General features: G+C 45.8%; 1 protein-coding gene across 2 annotated transcripts in view; it reads left to right on the top strand.

The window, feature by feature from the left end:
* VSTM4 (V-set and transmembrane domain containing 4) overlaps positions 1 to 17,009 on the top strand; it is a 49,092-nt gene extending 32,083 nt beyond the window's left edge. For both annotated transcript variants that reach the window (XM_077351004.1, XM_077351003.1), the window contains one exon: positions 12,908 to 17,009. In XM_077351004.1, coding sequence (XP_077207119.1) covers positions 12,908 to 13,033 — 126 coding nt within the window. In that variant the 3' untranslated portion in view covers positions 13,034 to 17,009. The remainder of the gene's footprint in view (positions 1 to 12,907) is intronic.
* Positions 17,010 to 18,619: the final 1,610 nt, after the last annotated feature.

Here is an 18,619-nt window from a genome sequence, read left to right as displayed (position 1 = left end):
AGAGAGGGCCTGCTGGAGGTCATGAATCCACAGGGTCACTGTAAGTTGGAAGCCATTTTAAACACACACACACAGACAGGGCAATTCCTTCTAGAAACGCCATTTGTGAAACGCTCCAAAAATTTAAGGGTCCTGTGAGAAATTCAATGAAATGGAAATGAATGTTGGGTCACCCAGCCCCTGGCGCTGCAGCTGAGGAGTCCATTGTGCCTGTTTCTCCTCCTCTACCCTATGAGATCTGGAGAAGCTCACCTGGTGATGTCTTGTGGTTGCACTGTGGGTTTCTCCACCTCCAGCAGCTGCAATCAATTATTAGCATTAATCAGTCAATTAATCAGAAGCATTTGTTAGTGTACCCTTTGAGGAAATGGCTACTTTGGAGGGTGGAGTTTATGGCCTCTGAGGACCCTTTCCTCCTCAAGCTGGAAGTCCGCTAAAGAGAGTCTTCTCTACTTGGCTGCCATTGGCTCTTTTCCCCTTTCCTATTCTGTGAGGAGCTGGGGGAAGGAGGAAGTGTTACCTCAGGAACTGACTCAGGAGCTGACTGCTAGCTCTGCCCTCTCCTGAGTAGGCCCTTGTGCTACAAAAGGCTCTTGCTTGCCAGAGGCGCATGCAATACTAACAGAACCCAAAGGACTCTTGGGTTCTGGATCAAACCAGAATACTCTGTAAGGAACCAAGAGCAAGAGCTAAAGGACTCTTGGATGTTGGCTCTTCGCCTGAGGATCAAGCCGAAGGGTTCGGTGAAGTGTAGGACTGTTTGTGGAGCAGTTCAGAGGAATCAAAGTGGCATGAAGACTGAAGAAGACTGAAGGTAAAATGTTTGTCTTTTTACCTCAGGGGGACAATTTTTACAAATGCAGCAAGTGCAAGTTAGCAGCTCTGCTGGAGGAGCAGGTCCGGGGATTAGAGAAACGATTGAATACACTGCAGGAGGAGGGTAATCTATCAAAACAAAATCATGAGCACCTAACACAGGAGAGTAATAATTGGAAGAATGTTACACATAGAAGTAGAATAAGGAGAAGATCTGACCCACTGATGCTCAGCAATTGGTTCCAAGATCTGCCAGGAACACAGGAGCATGTGCAATCCCCCATGAAGAGCAAGCCCCAACGTAGACCAGGGAAAATGTCACAGGTCCCCACAGGTGAGAGTTCTAGGTCTTCTCCCCTGCCGACCCCATGAAGCTCAGGAAACACGTCACAGGCCCCCCACAGGTGAGAGTTTTAGGTTGGCTCCCAAGGATTCCTGGATTCTTCCTTAGAAGATAGCGTTATCGCCACTTTCCCTTCACTGTCATCAGATATGCAGACCAGCCTAATTATGCAACTAAATCAATTAAGTAACAGACTTCAAAAGCTAGCAAACTCAAATCAAACCCCTGAGAGGCCAAAAGTAGAAGTTCACCAGCCAACTACCATGTGATTAACAGTGATATGGTGAATGCTAGTCTGGGGAACTCAGCAGATAGTTCTAAAATTGCCCTGGCTCCTTCAAAAAATGGTTGCGAAGTGTTTGATCAAGAGGTTCTAGAACTCTCTTCCATGGATGAGCAATTTGAGACCCCAAGGGCACATTTGACTAACCCTTCAAGGAAACTTGATTGACTAGAACCAGTGGACGCTACACAAAGTTTAGGTATTTTATCATGGAACATCGCAGGATGATTGAGCAAAAGTAGGAACCCCGATGTTGTCTCCTTACAGAATTATGATATCATTTTACTGAGGGACTACTCATCAAGTTTGCAGATGACACCAAATTGGGAGGACTGGCAAATACTCCGGAAGATAGAGACAGAGGTCAACGAGATCTGAACACAATGGAAAAGTGGGCAAATGAGAACAAGATGCAATTTAATAAAGATAAGTGTAAAGTTCTGCATCTGGGTCAGAAAAATGAAAAGCATGCCTACTGGATGGGGGATACGCTTCTAGGTAGCACTGTGTGTGAACGAGACCTTGGGGTACTTGTGGATTGTAAACTAAACATGAGCAGGCAGTGTGATGTAGCGGTAAAAAAGGCAAATGCCATTTTGGGCTGTATCAACAGAGGCATCACATCAAAATCACAAGATGTCATAGTCCCATTGTATACGGCACTGGTCAGACCACACCTGGAGTACTGTGTGCAGTTCTGGAGGCCTCACTTCAAGAAGGACGTAGATAAAATTGAAAGGGTACAGAGGAGAGCGACGAAGATGATCTGGGGCCAAGGGACCAAGCCCTATGAAGATAGGTTGAGGGACTTGGGAATGTTCAGCCTGGAGAAAAGGAGGTTGAGAGGGGACATGATAGCCCTCTTTAAGTATTTGAAAGGTTGTCACTTGGAGGAGGGCAGGATGCTGTTTCTGCTGGCTGCAGAGGAGAGGACACGCAGTAATGGGTTTAAACTTCAAGTACAACAATATAGGCTAGATATCAGGAAAAAGTTTTTCACAGTCAGAGTAGTTCAGCAGTGGAATAGGCTGCCTAAGGAGGTGGTGAGCTCCCCCTCACTGGAAGTCTTCAAGCAAAGGTTGGATACACACTTTTCTTGGATGCTTTAGGATGCTTAGGGCTAATCCTGCGTTGAGCAGGGGGTTGGACTAGATGGCCTGTATGGCCCCTTCCAACTCTATGATTCTATGATTCTATACTTCAAGAAACACGGGCCATTACAGAAATTCAGCTTCAGGGTTACCAAAGGCATTACCTCCCAACAAGAAAGGTAGAAATCGAATGGGACTTTGCATCCTGGTGAAATCAAATATTAGATCTAGGGTTATGCTAATTGACTCATGTCCTCCTCTAGCTAATGCAGTCTTAATTTTAGCAAAGCCAAAGCTAGTTTTAGTTAATATTTACATTCCACCTCTATCAGAGATGGAATCTGGATTGTTAAATTGGGGAAAGGTAACTAACTATATTACTTCCCTAAAATCAGAACATCTCGAGGTTAAAATAATTCTAATGGGTGATTTCAACGCCAGAATAGGGATGAATAGTAATATTTTAAATCCCCACTCTACATGCACCCAAGAAAAGATCGTTATTGATGCTAAATCTAACACTGCTTTTAAGTATTTTTCCAAATTGTGTAATGAGTTGAAGATAAAAATACTTAATGACTCAAGAAGCTACCCAAGCGACAACCTCTCTATCCATGTTAACCTGCCACCCAGACACTATCCTTTGGCTACTGCCATCTCTAGATGTGCCTAAACCCTTTGTCCTGTGGGAAAAAACAGATGTAAGATAGGCGCTGAGCCTTTCTGCTTTCTCTGCATCTTTCGTTAGAGTTTGTCCATCCGCACCCAACAGTGGGCCTATTGCCTCCTTTACTTTACGTTTGCTCCTCACATAACTGAAAAATCTTTTCTTGTTATAGTGGGCTTCCCTGGCCAATCTTAGCTCACTCTCAGCTTTGGCCTTTCTTATGATTGATCTACAGTGCCTAGTAACCTGTAGGTACTCTTCTTTAGTGCTCTGTCCTTCCCTCCATTTCCTGAACATTTCTCTTTTCTTTCTTAGTTCCTCTTGAAGTTCTCTGTTCATCCAAATAGTCTTCTTAGAGCTCCTGCAGTGTTTTCGTCTTTCTGGGATAGTCATTGATTGAGCATGCAATAGCTCTTGTTTGAGTAGCGCCCAGCCTTCACATGCTCCCTTCCCTTCCAGCATTCTCGTCCATGGTATGACACTCATCATGTCTCTGAGTTTATTAAAGTTTGCCCTAGGACAGGGGTAGTCAAACTGCGGCCCTCCAGATGTCCATGGACTACAATTCCCAGGAGCCCTTGCCAGCAGATGTCCATGGACATCTGGAGGGCCGCAGTTTGACTACCCCTGCCCTAGGAAAATCCAACATCCGCGTCTGGCTACAAGCTTCCTTGGCTCCCCATCTCAAAAGGAATTCTATGAGGACATGGTCACTTCCCCCTAGGGTCTCCACCTCCTTCACCTCATCCACCAACTCTTACCTGTTGGTCAGTATTAAGTCCAGTATGGCTGAACCTCTTGTGGGTTCATCTACCATTTGATAAATGAAATTGTCAGCCAGGCAGGTCAGAAAGTTGCATGACTGAGGACGCTTCACAGAGTTTGTTTCCCAGGAAGGTAGTCACCAATGCCCTAAATAATACAAACAACAGTCACATACTTCATATTGCGGCACACTCCTGGGTAGTCCATTTCTTTAAGCTGCTTTTGGGTCCAACTCCGGTGGAGTAAACTAATCCCAGCAGCGTACAGTCCCCTTTGCCTCTTTGAATAAAGGTTCATCCAGGTGATTTCAGTAATCTGATGTCTCTGTCATCCCGTAAATCGCCAGGCCCAGATGGAATCCCTCCAGAAATGTTTATTCATTTTTCCGAGTGGTGGGTACATCCATTGGCAAACCTATTCACTCTAATTAATGCTATTGATCATATCCTTGAAGCTTGGCTAAGCTCTATTATCTTGCCCATTTTAAAAAATGGTAACATCAATCTGCCAGGTAACTACCGCCCTATCTGTTATAAGCAAGCTGTATGCAAAATACCTGGCCAACATTCTTTCTAATTGGATCCACAACAATAACATACTAGGACCAGAACAAATAGGATTTAGGAAAGGCAGCACCACACTTGACCACTGTGCTGTCTTATCCATTCTAATTGAGAAATACTTAAGTCCCAAGAGAGGGAAACTGTTTACAGCATTTATTGACCTTAAGTCAGCCTTTGATTCGATCCCAAGAGAAAAACTGTGGCAGAAATTGGCGGATTTAAACATCGAGGACCACCTATTACTTTTATTAAAACAACTACATTGTAATAATTTCTGCCCAGTAAAGTACTCAAAAGAGGGGAATCTAACTGATAAAATACCCATTAATATGGGAGTGAAGCAGGGATGCATTCTTGCTCCTCATTTATTTAATCTTTTTCTTAGCGATCTCCCTGCTCTTTTTGGGAGAACCAATGGTCATCCTCCCTTCGGTATGTAATAGATCTACACCTCTGTTACTGTAAGTGGATGATATAATCATCTTTTCAAGAAATTTTTCCAATCTTTGGAAATTTTTAAACAGAGGCTAGATAGCCATCTGACGGAGAGGCCGATTCTGTGAAGGCTCAAGTGGGTGGCAGGTTAGAATGGATGAGCGATTGGGATGTGAGCTGCTTAGTGCAGGGGATTGGTCTAGATGACTCAGGAGGTCCCTTCCAACTCTGACATGGAGAGTTTCGGTCTGGTCATCCCCATGGTCTACAAGGCTTGTAAGATAATGGCCCCCTTTGTAGACTCAGGCTCAGGACATGCTGGCATAGTTCCAGCCATGTGCAGGCTTGCACAAAGGCTCCAAAGGGGTTTTGAGGAACACTTAGGCCTCTCTGCCCACTTTGATTAGCTTATGCCCCCCCCCCCACAAACACACAAATGCCGACCGTCAATCTGGGAATGTCTCACTGCAGCCAGAGTCCCAGAGGGCTCTAGAGATCCAATCTCGGCCCCTCAGTCACCAACAGCCACTCCCAAGTGGGAAGCCGCTCCTCAATCGGTGAGCCTTAGAGCTCATGTAAAACACAAGAAGAAACCATCAGGTGGGCCCAGGAAGTCATATGTACGCTATAGGAGCCAGAGGTTAAGAAGACAGTGGTTGAATGACGACCACCTGGTGCTGTAAACTGTAGAGCCGGGTTTGATTCTCCGCCCCAGTGTCCATTGTGGGTCCACAGCTGGGTGTTTTTGTCTAACGCCTGTCAGAGCTGTTCTCACAGAGCAGTTTTGTCTTGGCTCTCTCATCCCCACCAGGGTGTCTAACGTGAGGAGAGGAAGCGAAAAGCAATAGGAAGCCGCGTTGAGACTCCTTTGGGTAGTGAAAAGCGGGGTATAAAAACCAACTAGTCTCCCTCATGACTGTTCTTTCTTGTTTGGGGGGAGGGGGAGGCTGATCCTGCTGAGGAGGAGGAAGGTGCCCATACAACACTACCCCCCTCCTCTCCAGGGGAACTTAGGGGAACTCTGTGCAGAACTCAGTGGGTCTCCAGTTCTCTTCTGATCATAAACTCTCTCCCATTATGTCCTGTGGAAAGAATTCAAGATCAGAATAGAAAGTATCTTTTCTCATCATAGGCTATAATGGAGGTAGGATGGGAGCACTCTCTTCGAGAGTCCCTAGAATTGGACCCCCTGGTCTTGAAATTTGTGGGGGGGGAGACAGTTTTTATGGGGGCCATCATTTTTTAAGGGGGTAGACTTGGCCTCTGATTATGGAAATCAGGTTTTCCCATATCAAATGGCCACTTAAAATTTAAAGGGAGGGAAGCATAACAGAACCACTGTTTAGTGAGGCAGACTCTCTTTTTCTTATATTACATTACAATCGACTATTCAGTTCTATTATTCCAAGTAAGGAATGATATAAAATTAAGAGGACATATGGCCCTTATGGGGGATTGTTAGGAATGCAAGACTGAATGAGGTTAGCATATGTAGTGAGATAAGAAACCAATATCCCTATTGGGTCCTGGGGATTCCATTGCTTTGAGTGTCGCGGTAACTTGCAAGTCAGCAATTTCCCTTTCCAGTTTATACTTCCAGTTCCTTCACAATAAAACAATTACTTTGAGGCCACATACTGAGAAACCTGCAGGAGAGCACCTCAGTCTTCCAGGACATTCAGTGGGGGACCTCAAAGTAGCTGTAGAAAGAGCTGTAAAGTTGTCTTGGTTGGAAGCTTTTCATTATCTGTGTTACTGGGTGCATTCTTCCTTTGGGCGACAGCATTTTGATTGGAGTGACTGGGTGGAAGAAGCAGGAATTCTGGAGGACAGCAGGGGAATATTGGGAGCATTGTGGAGACCAGAAATAAACAAGCCCTTCTTTGCACACGTGTCTTATCTGTAGGAGGATCCGGGATCAGGTGTTCCAGTGCTCCTTTTTGCCTAATGTGACCATTGCCAGGCACTATTTCCAGCATCTCCCCAGATGGTCTGTTTCTTGTCAGCCTATTTCTGTAGCAGACAGAAGAAATTTCATCATGAGCTTTTATATGCAATGTAGCATCATATGAAATTTGCCCGGGACTTTATTTCCCACTGTACTTTTTGTTTCAGTTGCAGTTGCTTAGTGTCTGGAAAGAAATACTGTTCTGGAAAGGGATTTCCCCTCTTTACAGACTAAGTTTCTCTTACTTTCTCGTTAGAGGCTCAGCTTTCAATGACAAAAACTCACCCTAATATAATTAAACACCAATGCGTACAACTTTCTGTCCCCGCTTCGAATTCTGCCTGGAAAGAAGGGCTTGGAAGAGTGGCGTTGTCTATGCTCAATTATTACACATCCGTTGTTGAGAACTCTGTGCGCTCCACAATTTTGAACCTCTTGTGTGTTTCTTCATATTTTCAATCAAATTATTACATACTGGAAATATGCATAAGGGAAATTATTCTACACATTTTATGGAGCACTGTTGCTGGTAGCAGTAATTGAAGTACCTTTTCCACTTATGAAAGTACTAATTTTATTTGCTTTTATTGCTTTTCTAGATGCAATTATTTATTTAGTATGTTTTGGCTTTATTAAATTATGTTTACTATAGAAGCATCATAAAAATGTATGAAAGTAGCACATCAGCCTTTGCTGCCCAGTGACCTGCATTGCAGGAATCGAGTGTTATTTTTCATATCCAAACTTAATAGAATAAAGGAGGTATAAAGAGATAATCCGCCCTAGAAAACAATGCAATTTTTAGATAATGTAATAATACACCTGGACAATATGATTTCATAAATCTCAGCTCTAAAATTTACATGAGTGGGCCGTAACGGGGCCATTGTAGGAGTCAAGGTGGGTTTTTTTTAATGAAATTGGAACGAGAAATGTAATTAAAGTGGGGAGGGCAGGGAATGAGCCAGTTTTATTCGGTGTGAACGGACGAGTTGGGGAAGGAGCCTGTGCTAAACGTGTCCAGCAGAACTCCTGAGCTAGCCCGCCAGCCAGTCTTGTTGTGCCCGCCTTCGCCCCAGCTGGCTGCATGTGGGGAAGTGCAGAATCGAAATCGGCTTAGGAGTGCGCACTCCTAACCACGACACCAAACTGGCTCTTCCGCCTGTCCTCTTCAGCTCTGGAGCAAGAGAGCTGGCGCAGCTGCCTTCCCAGACTGGTGTAGCTCCTGCCCTAGTTCAGCCTCGCCTGGGCAGCAGGGTGATGCACCTCGATGCCTGGCAGGATAGCAGGATGCTCCCCTCCACTGCTGCTCATGTCACCCCTCCAGCAGGAAGGCAGAGACCAGGGAGCACTTCCCTCCAGACGGGGCTGGGGAACCAGCCGCAAGGGCTGTTTTCAAGGAGATGCTGGACAGATGACCAAGGATGAGTATAAACAAATAACCAATAATTGTAGGAGGAGTGTTAGAAAAGCTAAAGCTCAATATGAGCTTAGGCTAGCAATAACAAAAAAAGGCTTCTTTAGTTATATTTCAAGCGAGAAAAAGAATAGGGACACTATAGGACCACTGCGAGGACAAGAAAGTGAAATTATAACAGATGAGGAAGAGAGGGCTAAACTGCTTAACTCCTATTTATCCTCGGTCTTCTCTTGTGAAGGAAATAGTGATCAATGTGGCCAAAACGTAACACAACACGGGGGACGGGAATGGTGCCCTAGGATCACGGTTGGAGCAGTCCACAAAGACCTAGATTCTTTAAATGAAACAAAGTCTTCTGGGCCAGATGAACTGCATCCAATGGTTCTAAAAGAACTTGCAGATGTCACCTCTGAACCTCTGTCCATTATTTTTGACACTTCTTGGAGAACAGGTGAGGCAAATATTGTCCTCATCTTCAAGAAAGGGAAAAAGCAGGATCCGGGTAATTATCGACCAGTCAGCTTGACATCTGTAGCTGGCAAAATTTTGAAACAAATAATCAAACACTCGGTCCTTGAGCAGCTGGAACTGAGAGCTGTGATTTCTATGGCTCAGCACGGGTTTTGCAACAACAAGTCATGTCAGACCAACCTTATCTCTTTTTTTCAAGAAAGTGACTACCTTGCTGGATCAGGGGAATGCCGTGGACATAGTTTATCTGGATTTCAGTAAAGCTTTTGATAAGGTTCCACATGATATTCTTGTTGACAAATCGATAAAATGCGGTATGGATCCTAATTCTGTCCGGTGGATCAATAACTGGTTGACAAATCGTACCCACAGGATGATCTTGATAGGCTCGAGAAGTGGGCTACACTGAATAAAAGTTCAATAGGGACAAATGTATAGTTCTGCATTTAGGGAGCAAAACCCAAATACACCAATATAAGATGGCGGAGACTTGTCTTGGCAGTAGCATGTGCGAAAAGGATCTAGGAGTCTTAGTAGACCATGCATTGAACATGAGTCAGCAGTGTGACTCAGTGGCTAAAAAGGCAAATGGGATTTTGGGCTCTATCAAACAGAGTATCTCGTCCAGATCATGGGAGGTGATGGTACCGCTTTACTCTGCCCTGGTTCAGCCTCACCTGGATTACTGTGTTCAGTTTTGGGCACCCCAGTTGAAGAGGGATGTTGACAAACTGGAACGTGTCTAGAGGAGGGCAACAAAGATGGTGAGGAGTTTGGAGACCAGACATATGAAGAAAGGTTGGGAGAGCTTGGTCTGTTTAGCCTGGAGAGGAGACAGCTAAGAGGGGATCTGATAACCATCTTCAAGTATTTAAAAGGATGCCATATAGAGGATGGAGCAGAATTGTTCTCTCTTGCCCCGGAGCGACAGACCAGAACCAATGTTATGAAATTAATTCAAAAGAAATTCCATCTAAACATCTGGAGGAAGTTCCGGACAGAGCAGTTTCTCAGTGGAACAGGCTTCCTCAGGAGGTGGTGGGTTCTCCATCTCTGGAAATTTTTAAACAGAGGCTAGATCTGACGGAGAGGCTGATTCTGTGAAGGCTCAAGGGGGTGGCAGGTTAGAATTGATGAGCGACAGGGTTGTGAGTGTCCTGCATGGTGCAGGGGGTTGGAATAGATGACTCAGGAGGTCCCTTCCAACTCTGACATGGAGAGTTTGGGTCTGGTCATCCCCATGGTCTACAAGGCTTGTAAGATAATGGCCCCCTTTGTAGACTCAGGCTCAGGACACGCTGGCATAGTTCCAGCCATGTGCAGGCTTGCACAAAGGCTCCAAAGGGGTTTTGAGGAACACTTAGGCCTCTCTGCCCACTTTGATTAGCTTATGCCCCCCCCCCACAAACACACAAATGCCGACCGTCAATCTGGGAATGTTTCACTGCAGCCAGAGTCCCAGAGGGCTCTAGAGATCCAATCTCGGCCCCTCAGTCACCAACAGCCACTCCCAAGTGGGAAGCCGCTCCTCAATCGGTGAGCCTTAGAGCTCATGTAAAACACAAGAAGAAACCGTCAGTTCTCAGGGGGACCCAGGAGGTCATATGTACGCTATAGGAGCCAGAGGTTAAGAAGACAGTGGTTGAATGAAGACCACCTGGTGCAGTGGTTAAAGGAGTTGGCCTGTAAACTGTAGAGCCGGGTTTGATTCTCCGCCCCAGTGTCCATTGTGGGTCCACAGCTGGTGTCTTTGTTTAACTCCTATCAGAGCTGTTCTCACAGAGCAGTCCTGTCTTGGCTCTCTCATCCCCACCAGGGTGTCTAACGTGAGGAGAGGAAGCGAAAAGCAATAGAAAGCCGCGTTGAGACTCCTTTGGGTAGTGAAAAGCGGGGTATAAAAACCTAGGCCCATTCCGCACAGATTCATTGTAGCAGAAGTGTAGCAAATTGTAATCGCTACTAAAATGCAGTTATGCACAACTTCGTACACAATCTGCCACACTTCTGAAATCGATCAGCAAAAAGCGCTTCGTTGTAGCGCTTCCAGGGAAATCCCAAAAAGTGGATTCACCCTCTGGAAAGCGCTACACTCTTGAAACCAATCTGCAACACTAGCGAAAAAGTTCTCTGTGTTACCATTGTTGCGGTTTCAGCAATGTCCCTCCCCCTGGCTCTCTCCTCTGATCTTCCGGCGAAGCGAAAGCCATTTTTTTTTCTCGAAGTGAGCGGAGAGCAACGAACCGGCGAGCCTTCATTCACCCAGCGAGGCTTCCCCGGCTGCAGTCCCTCCACAGAGCTGTTTTAAGTCACCAAGCACAACACAGCCCCGTTTGCTGGTTCCCTTTATTTTTGGCCGAAAATCGCACCCGTGCACGGGGGGGGGGATTTTTCTTTTCACTTGGGGGAGCGTGGCAACAATGAAATGGCAGCTCACACGCCACCTGCCAGCTAGATGGGTCTCTCTGTTGCAACGAATCAACGCAGATTCGTTGCAACGTGTTGTTGTTTTTTTTAAACCTGCCTTAAAGTGAAAGGGGCTTTTCGGGAGCATGATAACGGCCGCCCATTGGCTGTTCGTTTGAGTGACATCCAGGGGCGGGACAAAGCACAGAAAAAATCGCTTCCTTTCTAGCGATTTTTGCCGAGACCGGAAACCTGTGGGAAATGATTGAAACGCAACTGGATTCCACTACAAAGGCAGGTATGCATAACGACGAATTCCACTATTTAAAATTGTTTTTTTTCTTTCCGAAACCAATTTGCCACATTGATCCTGGTGCGGAATGGGCCCTAGTCTCCCTCATGACTGTTCTTTCTTGTTTGGGGGAGGGGGAGGCTGATCCTGCATTGATCCTGCTGAGGAGGAGGAGTGTCCATGCAACACTACCCCCCTCCTCTCCAGGGGAGGCTAGATAGCCATCTGACAAGGAGGCTGATTCTGTGAAGGCAAAGGAGTGGCAGGTGACAGTAGATGAGCGATTGGGATGTGAGTGTCCTGCATACTGCAGGGGGTTGGACTAGATGACCCATGAGGGCCCTTCCAATTCTTTTATTCTATGATTCTATGGAGGTGGGGAGCTTCCCCCACTAGCTGTTTTCAAGCAGGGGCTGGACAGATCCTTCTCTTGGATGCTTGGGGCTGATCCTGCACCAAGCAGGGGGTGGGACTAGATGGCCTGGATGGCCCCTTCCCACTGGGCTGCCTCAGGAGGTGGGGAGCTCCCCCTCACTGGCCTTCTTCAAGCAGTGGTTGGACAGATCCTGATCCTGGATGCTTGAGGCTGGTCCTGCATTGAGCAGGAAGTCAGATTAGATGGCCTGGATGGCCCCCTTCCCCTCTAGGATTCTAACAGATCTGTTCATATGTTCTTACAAGCCAGTTCACATTCTAAGAACCACCGCCAAAATGGATTGAAAAATGTCGTCCAATGTCTGTGGAATGTTCTCTATCTCTCTGCTAGGAAAAGTATGCCAATCCTTCTGTCTTTTACTATGAATGAATGCATGAATGAGGTATTATTACCATCAAAGACTGGCACATGCCACTTAGTGGCGTGCAAGCTCAGAATCGGGCATGTGAGCCAGCTGCACAGTTGCATTCCCTGGTTCCTCACTGTAGTCCCGGAACGTGGCATTTTGTTTAGCGCTTCTTCCTCATTCATGATACTTCAGGAGCCACCTGGGGATCTCTTTTTTTCCTGAACTTGTGAAGCAGATCCTGGTTTTCATTTGAGTGCCTCCTGCCACTTTTGCTGTAGTTTAATAACCGGTGGTAGAAGCAAAGGCATTGTAATTGGGGGATGGGGTGCTGTTTTTAGAGCCCACATGGAAGGGCTGTGGCTCAGTGGCAGAACATGTGCTCGGCAGGCAGAAGGCCCCAGGTTCAGCTCCTGGCACCTGTGGATAAAAGGTGATGAGAAAGTCCTTTGCCAGGGACCCTGGAGAGCCACTGGCAGTCTGAATTGACAAGCCTGACCCTGACAGACCAAAAGTCTGACTCTGTATATGGCAGCTTCGTGTATGTTCATATACTCATGTTTTTGTGTGCAAAAAGGCAGCCCACCAAATGCCTGCATGTGGTCACTGGTCTGCTTTTGTTTTGTAGCCCAAAATCGCAGAGGAGAATTTGACCTATGCTGAACTGGAACTCATCAAGCCCGGCCAGAAGGAAGAAGGCATTCCCACAGTGACGGTCTACGCACAGATTCTCTTTGAGGAAAATGAAATGTAGCACCTGTCTGGGCAGGTCCTGTGTGCTGGCGGGTGTGATTTCTTCCCAAGTGGTGTATTTATAAACTGTCAGAAAGGAGTCCTTTGGCCTGGAACGCTTTTATAAGGTTTGTTTAAAAATGTATTTCTTAAGGGAATTTGGATGGTGCCCCACAAGAAACAGGGCCTCACTTATTTAACCCTGTGATGTTTTTACCTGTGGTTTTTTTCTTGTCATGCTGAATGTGACCCCTGCCCCCTTCCCCCGGACTTTTTACGGTTGTTGTTCTCTGTTACCAAGTGGTCCAAGTTAGGCAGCAGACCAGTCTCCTGGCTGGGCCCATGCAGTTGCAGACTGGCCTTGCTGACTCTACATTTCCAACGTTAATTCGGTCATTCTAGGACAGGGGTAGTCAAACTGCAGCCTTCCAGATGTCCATGGACTACTATTCCCAGCGTTTGCTGGCAGGGGCTCATGGGAATTGTAGTCCATGGACATCTGGAGGGCGGCAGTTTGACTACCCCTGCTCTAGGAAGTCCACGTAGCACAGAGGCTTTGGGACAAAATAATTATCACCATGGTTGAAATACACAAGAGTTTTTTTAAGTAGGAAAAGGTAAATATTAAATACATAATTTAAAATATTGGATCAATATAACAGAATCACTGCATATTTCACGAAGCGATAATAGCAATATCCCAGATTTTTTATATGGCTGAGAGATAACTGCCAAAGAGATTTGATTTTCATTTCAAAGCAGAAGATTAAGCAACTAGTATTTAAAAGAAAGGCAGTTATCGGGGAAGCTCTGAAACTGTCATAGAATTTGCACAAGAAGAAAAAGTATGTTTGGGTTTCAGGCAACTGAAGACCACAGTAAAAATTTCCTTGACAGTGTGGCATTTTAGAAAATCTTCCCCTACAAAACAGCAATTGGCAATGCACTCAAACAGGCCAAGGAAAAGAGATGTTAATAAGAGGGAACTGTAAGAGTGTAGAGTCAGCCGTGTTGATCTGAAGTCCTGGGCACCTTTAGGACCAACAGAGCTTTATTCAGGGTGTGAGCTTTCACGGACACGGATGCATCCTCAGATCTATTGACATGGAAATTACCGAACTCGCATGCTAAACAAATATTAAACAAATGCAAGGACAAAGTAGGAATAAGTTTATATGGTCACTATTTGTTTGGAATTCATTCCAGGGGGTATCAGATCTGGAAATTGATGTATAAATGTACCCTTCTTAATTGTGAAATGCAGAAAATAATGAACTGAGATCCTGTCATTACACTTCATCTGGCTCTTCTCAAGCATGGGGGTAGCTAACAGCACCCTTTTCTTTAAGGTGGGGTGACAGGCTGTGCAGTGTAATGTTTGTCACCAGACCAGAGAAATACATTCCAGTCTACCATTCCAGTCTACATTACATTCTACTATTCACTGCATTACATTAGAATCACTATTCTAGGCAGAACCTGTTGGAGACAAATCCATGCTGACTTCCTTGGATCACCAAATTGTCCTCCAGATGTTTGCAGATTGCTCCCTTTAATATCTGCTCCATTATCTTCCCCACAACAGAGGTCAGACTCACTGGTCTGTAGTTTCCCGGGTCATCCTTCCCTCCCTTTTTTGGAGATCGGAATAACATAACAGTTGTCAATGGAGGAGGGCAGGATGCTGTTCCCGTTGGCTGCAGAGTAGAGGACACGCATTAATGGGTTTAAACTACAACGATGTAGGCTAGATATCAAGAAAAAAATTTCACAGTCAGAGTAGTTCAGCAGTGGAACAGGCTGCCTAAGGAGGTGGTGAGCTCCCCCTCACTGGCAGTCTTCAAGCAAAGGTTGGATACACACTTTTCTTGGATGCTTTAGGATGCTTAGGGCTGATCCTGCGTAGAGCACGGGGTTGGACTAGATGGCCATTATGTCCCCTTTCAACTTTATGATTCTATGATTCTTAACATATAGTGCTGCTACTCCTCCCTTCTTTATTTGTTTGTCCCTTTTAATTTTATTGTACTCTTTCATTGTATTATTCCAATTGTGAGTGTTATCCCACCAGGTTTCTGTAATGCCTATTAGATCATAGTCCCCTTCCTTTATTAGGACTTCTAGTTCTTCCTGTTTGTTTCCCATACTCTGTGCATTAGTGTAGAGACATCATAATCCTTCCTATGAGTATCTTAATCATAATCCTTCCTACAACATTTAGTTTCTGAACTTTCTCACCTTCCTGAGGTGCAAACCATCTCCTGATAGAAGAGCCTCATCATGGTAGCACGATCTATAGTCCAAACACCCAAACCTTTCCTGCTGGCACCAATGACGTAGCCAGTCATTTACCTGTATCATTTTTCCTTCCCTTCCTCAGCCGCAGCCATTAACAGGAAGAACTGAAGAAAACCCAGCCTGTGCTCCCAACTCCTTCACTCCCCCACCCTCCCTAAGGCCACATAGTCTCCCTTCATGTGCTCCACAATAGCCCAGACCATCCTTGGTCCCCACATGAGTGAGCAGGAAGGGATCGCTGTCCTTGGGCTTTACAAGTCTTTCCTCGCCTTCCTTGACAAACTCGATCCTCAATGCCAGGGAGACAAGATGCCTCCTGAGAACCAGCCCGGTTGACACGCTTTCCTTCTACTCCTCTCAACAGGGATTCCCCAATTATCAGCCTTTGTCTCCTAGTCTTAACACATTGGGGAGCAGAAGAGGCTTCCAAAGCCTCTCCTTGATTCCTTCTCTCCTCCCAACCCACCTTTATTTCCCTCCTCCCACCTTCTGTTTCCTCCTTCCCTTCCTCTGGACAAAGTTTACCCACTCCTCCACGCACAGCCAGATGGGTAACTTTGAGCTAAGAGCAATTCTCTTAGCGCTCCCCCAGCCCCAAATGAGAACAAGATGCAATTTAATAAAGAGAAGTGTAAAGTTCTGCATCTGGGTCAGAAAAATGAAAAGCATGCCTACTGGATGGGGGATACGCTTCTAGGTAGCACTGTGTGTGAACGAGACCTTGGGGTACTTGTGGATTGTAAACTAAACATGAGCAGGCAGTGTGATGCAGCAGTAAAAAAGGCAAATGCCATTTTGGGCTGTATCAACAGGGGCATCACATCAAAATCACAAGATGTCATAGTCCCATCGCATACGACACTGGTCAGACCACACCTGGAGTACTGTGTGCAGTTCTGGAGGCCTCACTTCAAGAAGGACGTAGATAAAATTGAAAGGGTACAGAGGAGAGCGACGAGGATGATCTGGGGCCAAGGGACCAAGCCCTATGAAGATAGGTTGAGGGACTTGGGAATGTTCAGCCTGGAGAAAAGGAGGTTGAGAGGGGACATGATAGCCCTCTTTAAGTATTTGAAAGGTTGTCACTTGGAGGAGGGCAGGATGCTGTTTCTGTTGGCTGCAGAGGAAAGGACACGCAGTAATGGGTTTAAACTACAAGTACAACGATATAGGCTAGATATCAGGAAAAAGTTTTTCACAGTCAGAGTAGTTCAGCAGTGGAATAGGCTGCCTAAGGAGGTGGTGAGCTCCCCCTCACTGGCAGTCTTCAAGCAAAGGTTGGATACACACTTTTCTTGGATGCTTTAGGATGCTTAGGGCTGATCCTGCGTTGAGCAGGGGGTTGGACTAGATGGCCTGTGTGGCCCCTTCCAACTCTATGGTTCTATGGAATTAGCCAGCATGCCAAGTATAGGTGCTCCTTCTGTGGCAAGACCAAAATGAAGAGGAAAGCTGTGGGGATCTGGCATTGTGGCTCCTGTATGAAAACAGTGGCTGGTGGTGCTTGGACACACACCACCACCACATCAGCAGTGACAGTGAAATCTGCCATCCAAAGACCGAAGGAGTTGAAGGATCAGTAGAAACCTCTTTTTCTCCTAATGTTGTCTCATGTTCCTCTTCCAGTTTCTCAATCCATTACGTCTTTGGGTCAATTAAAAATGGTTGTGAATCTGGAAACAAAAAAGAAAAAAAAGAAAGGTTTTCATTTACATCTCTGCCCCCCCCCTCTGGTAGGGCCTTCTTGCAGTTAGCTTCTCAATCAGCTCCCTCAGCTCCAGACGGCCAGACCAGATCCCCAGCATGGCCAAAAAGCCCAGGACCTCCAAAGCAATAACTTGTCCCCTAGAGGCTGCTTGTATGCATGAAAGGTAAAGGTATCCCCTGTGCAAGCACTGGGTCATGTCTGGGTCATGCGTTCCGCATGACGTTATGAGCAATCTGCAACACTCCTGCAACACTAGCGCCAAAATCGCTTTGTTGTAGTGATTTCCGGTGAATCCAGAAAAGTGGATTCACCCTCAGAAAATCGCTACACTCCTGCCAACAACCTGCAACACTTGTGAAAAAGACCTGTGTGTTCTCAATGTAGCGGCTGCAACAAAGTTCCTCCCCCTGGCTCTCTCCTCTGAACTTCCGGCGAAGCGATCGCCATTTTTTCCCCCTCGGAGCGAGCAGAAAGCAACGAACCAGAGAGGCTTGATTCACCCAGCGAGGCTTTTCAGGTTACAGTCCCTCCACAGAAGTGCTTTAAAACTCCCCTAAGTTCCCAAGCACAACACAGCCCCCTGTTTGCCAGTTCCCTTTATTTTCGGCCGAAAATCACGCCCGTGCGGGGGGGGGGGGGTTTCCACTCGGGGGAGTGTGGTAACAATGAATTGCCAGCTCACATGCCAGCTAGATGGGTCTCTCTGTTGCAACGAATCAAGGCATATTTGTTGCAACATGTGTGTGTGTGTGTGTGTTTTTTTAAACCTGTGTTTAAAGGGAAAGGGGCTTTTCTGGAGCATGATAACAACCGCCCGTTGGCTGTTCATTTGATTGACGGCCAGGGGCGGGAACAAGCACAGAAAAAATCAATGAAGGCAATATAAAGGGAGGACACTGTTTTAGATGAATATTTAGCTAGCAGGTGGTCAACTAACATACAATGGCCCAGTGTTGACCTTCCTTTTCGAAAGCCTCCTTGTTCCTCTGTGAGCAGGTTTTCTTCGTCTAGCCAGTCTTGGAATTTCCAACTTAAATGCCTTGCATATAATTTGCTTATAGTACTCAATAAACATATAGGCCTATAGTTCTGTGGATCATTCCTGTCACCTTTTTTGTAGATTGAAAGCACCACTGTGACCTCCCACCCTTTCGGAAGTCTGCCTGATCTGTCAATTACTGTGAAGAGCTTGGCTAGTACTGGTGTCCACCAATCAATGTTTCTCTTTATTAAATCAGGTGGTACTAGATCATAGCCAGGAGCTTTACCTGATTTCAGAGTTCCTATCAGCTTCCTTATTTCTGCCTGGCCAACTTGTGGCCAGTCAGGCAGATTGGCTTCCACTTCAATATCCATTGACTGAGGAATGTTCAATTCCAGCGCAGAGTATAGTGACCTATAGTGTGCTTCCCATATTTCAGATGGGATTGTTGAGACTATATAAGGTTTTTTGGACAATCTGCCACAATTTCCAAAACTGAGAGGGATCCCTATGAAGAACCGCTTGTCTAATTTACTCCCAGGCTTCCAGCATGGCCTTTTTCTTTTTGATAAGTATAATATTTTTGTATTTTTGTTTCAGTTGATCCCCATTATTAGAGT

Source organism: Paroedura picta, chromosome 8 (assembly GCF_049243985.1).
Source record: "Paroedura picta isolate Pp20150507F chromosome 8, Ppicta_v3.0, whole genome shotgun sequence".
NCBI classification, from domain to species: Eukaryota; Metazoa; Chordata; class Lepidosauria; order Squamata; family Gekkonidae; genus Paroedura; species Paroedura picta.
Note: the sequence above shows the minus strand (reverse complement) of the source record. Positions and strands in the feature narration are given on the sequence as shown.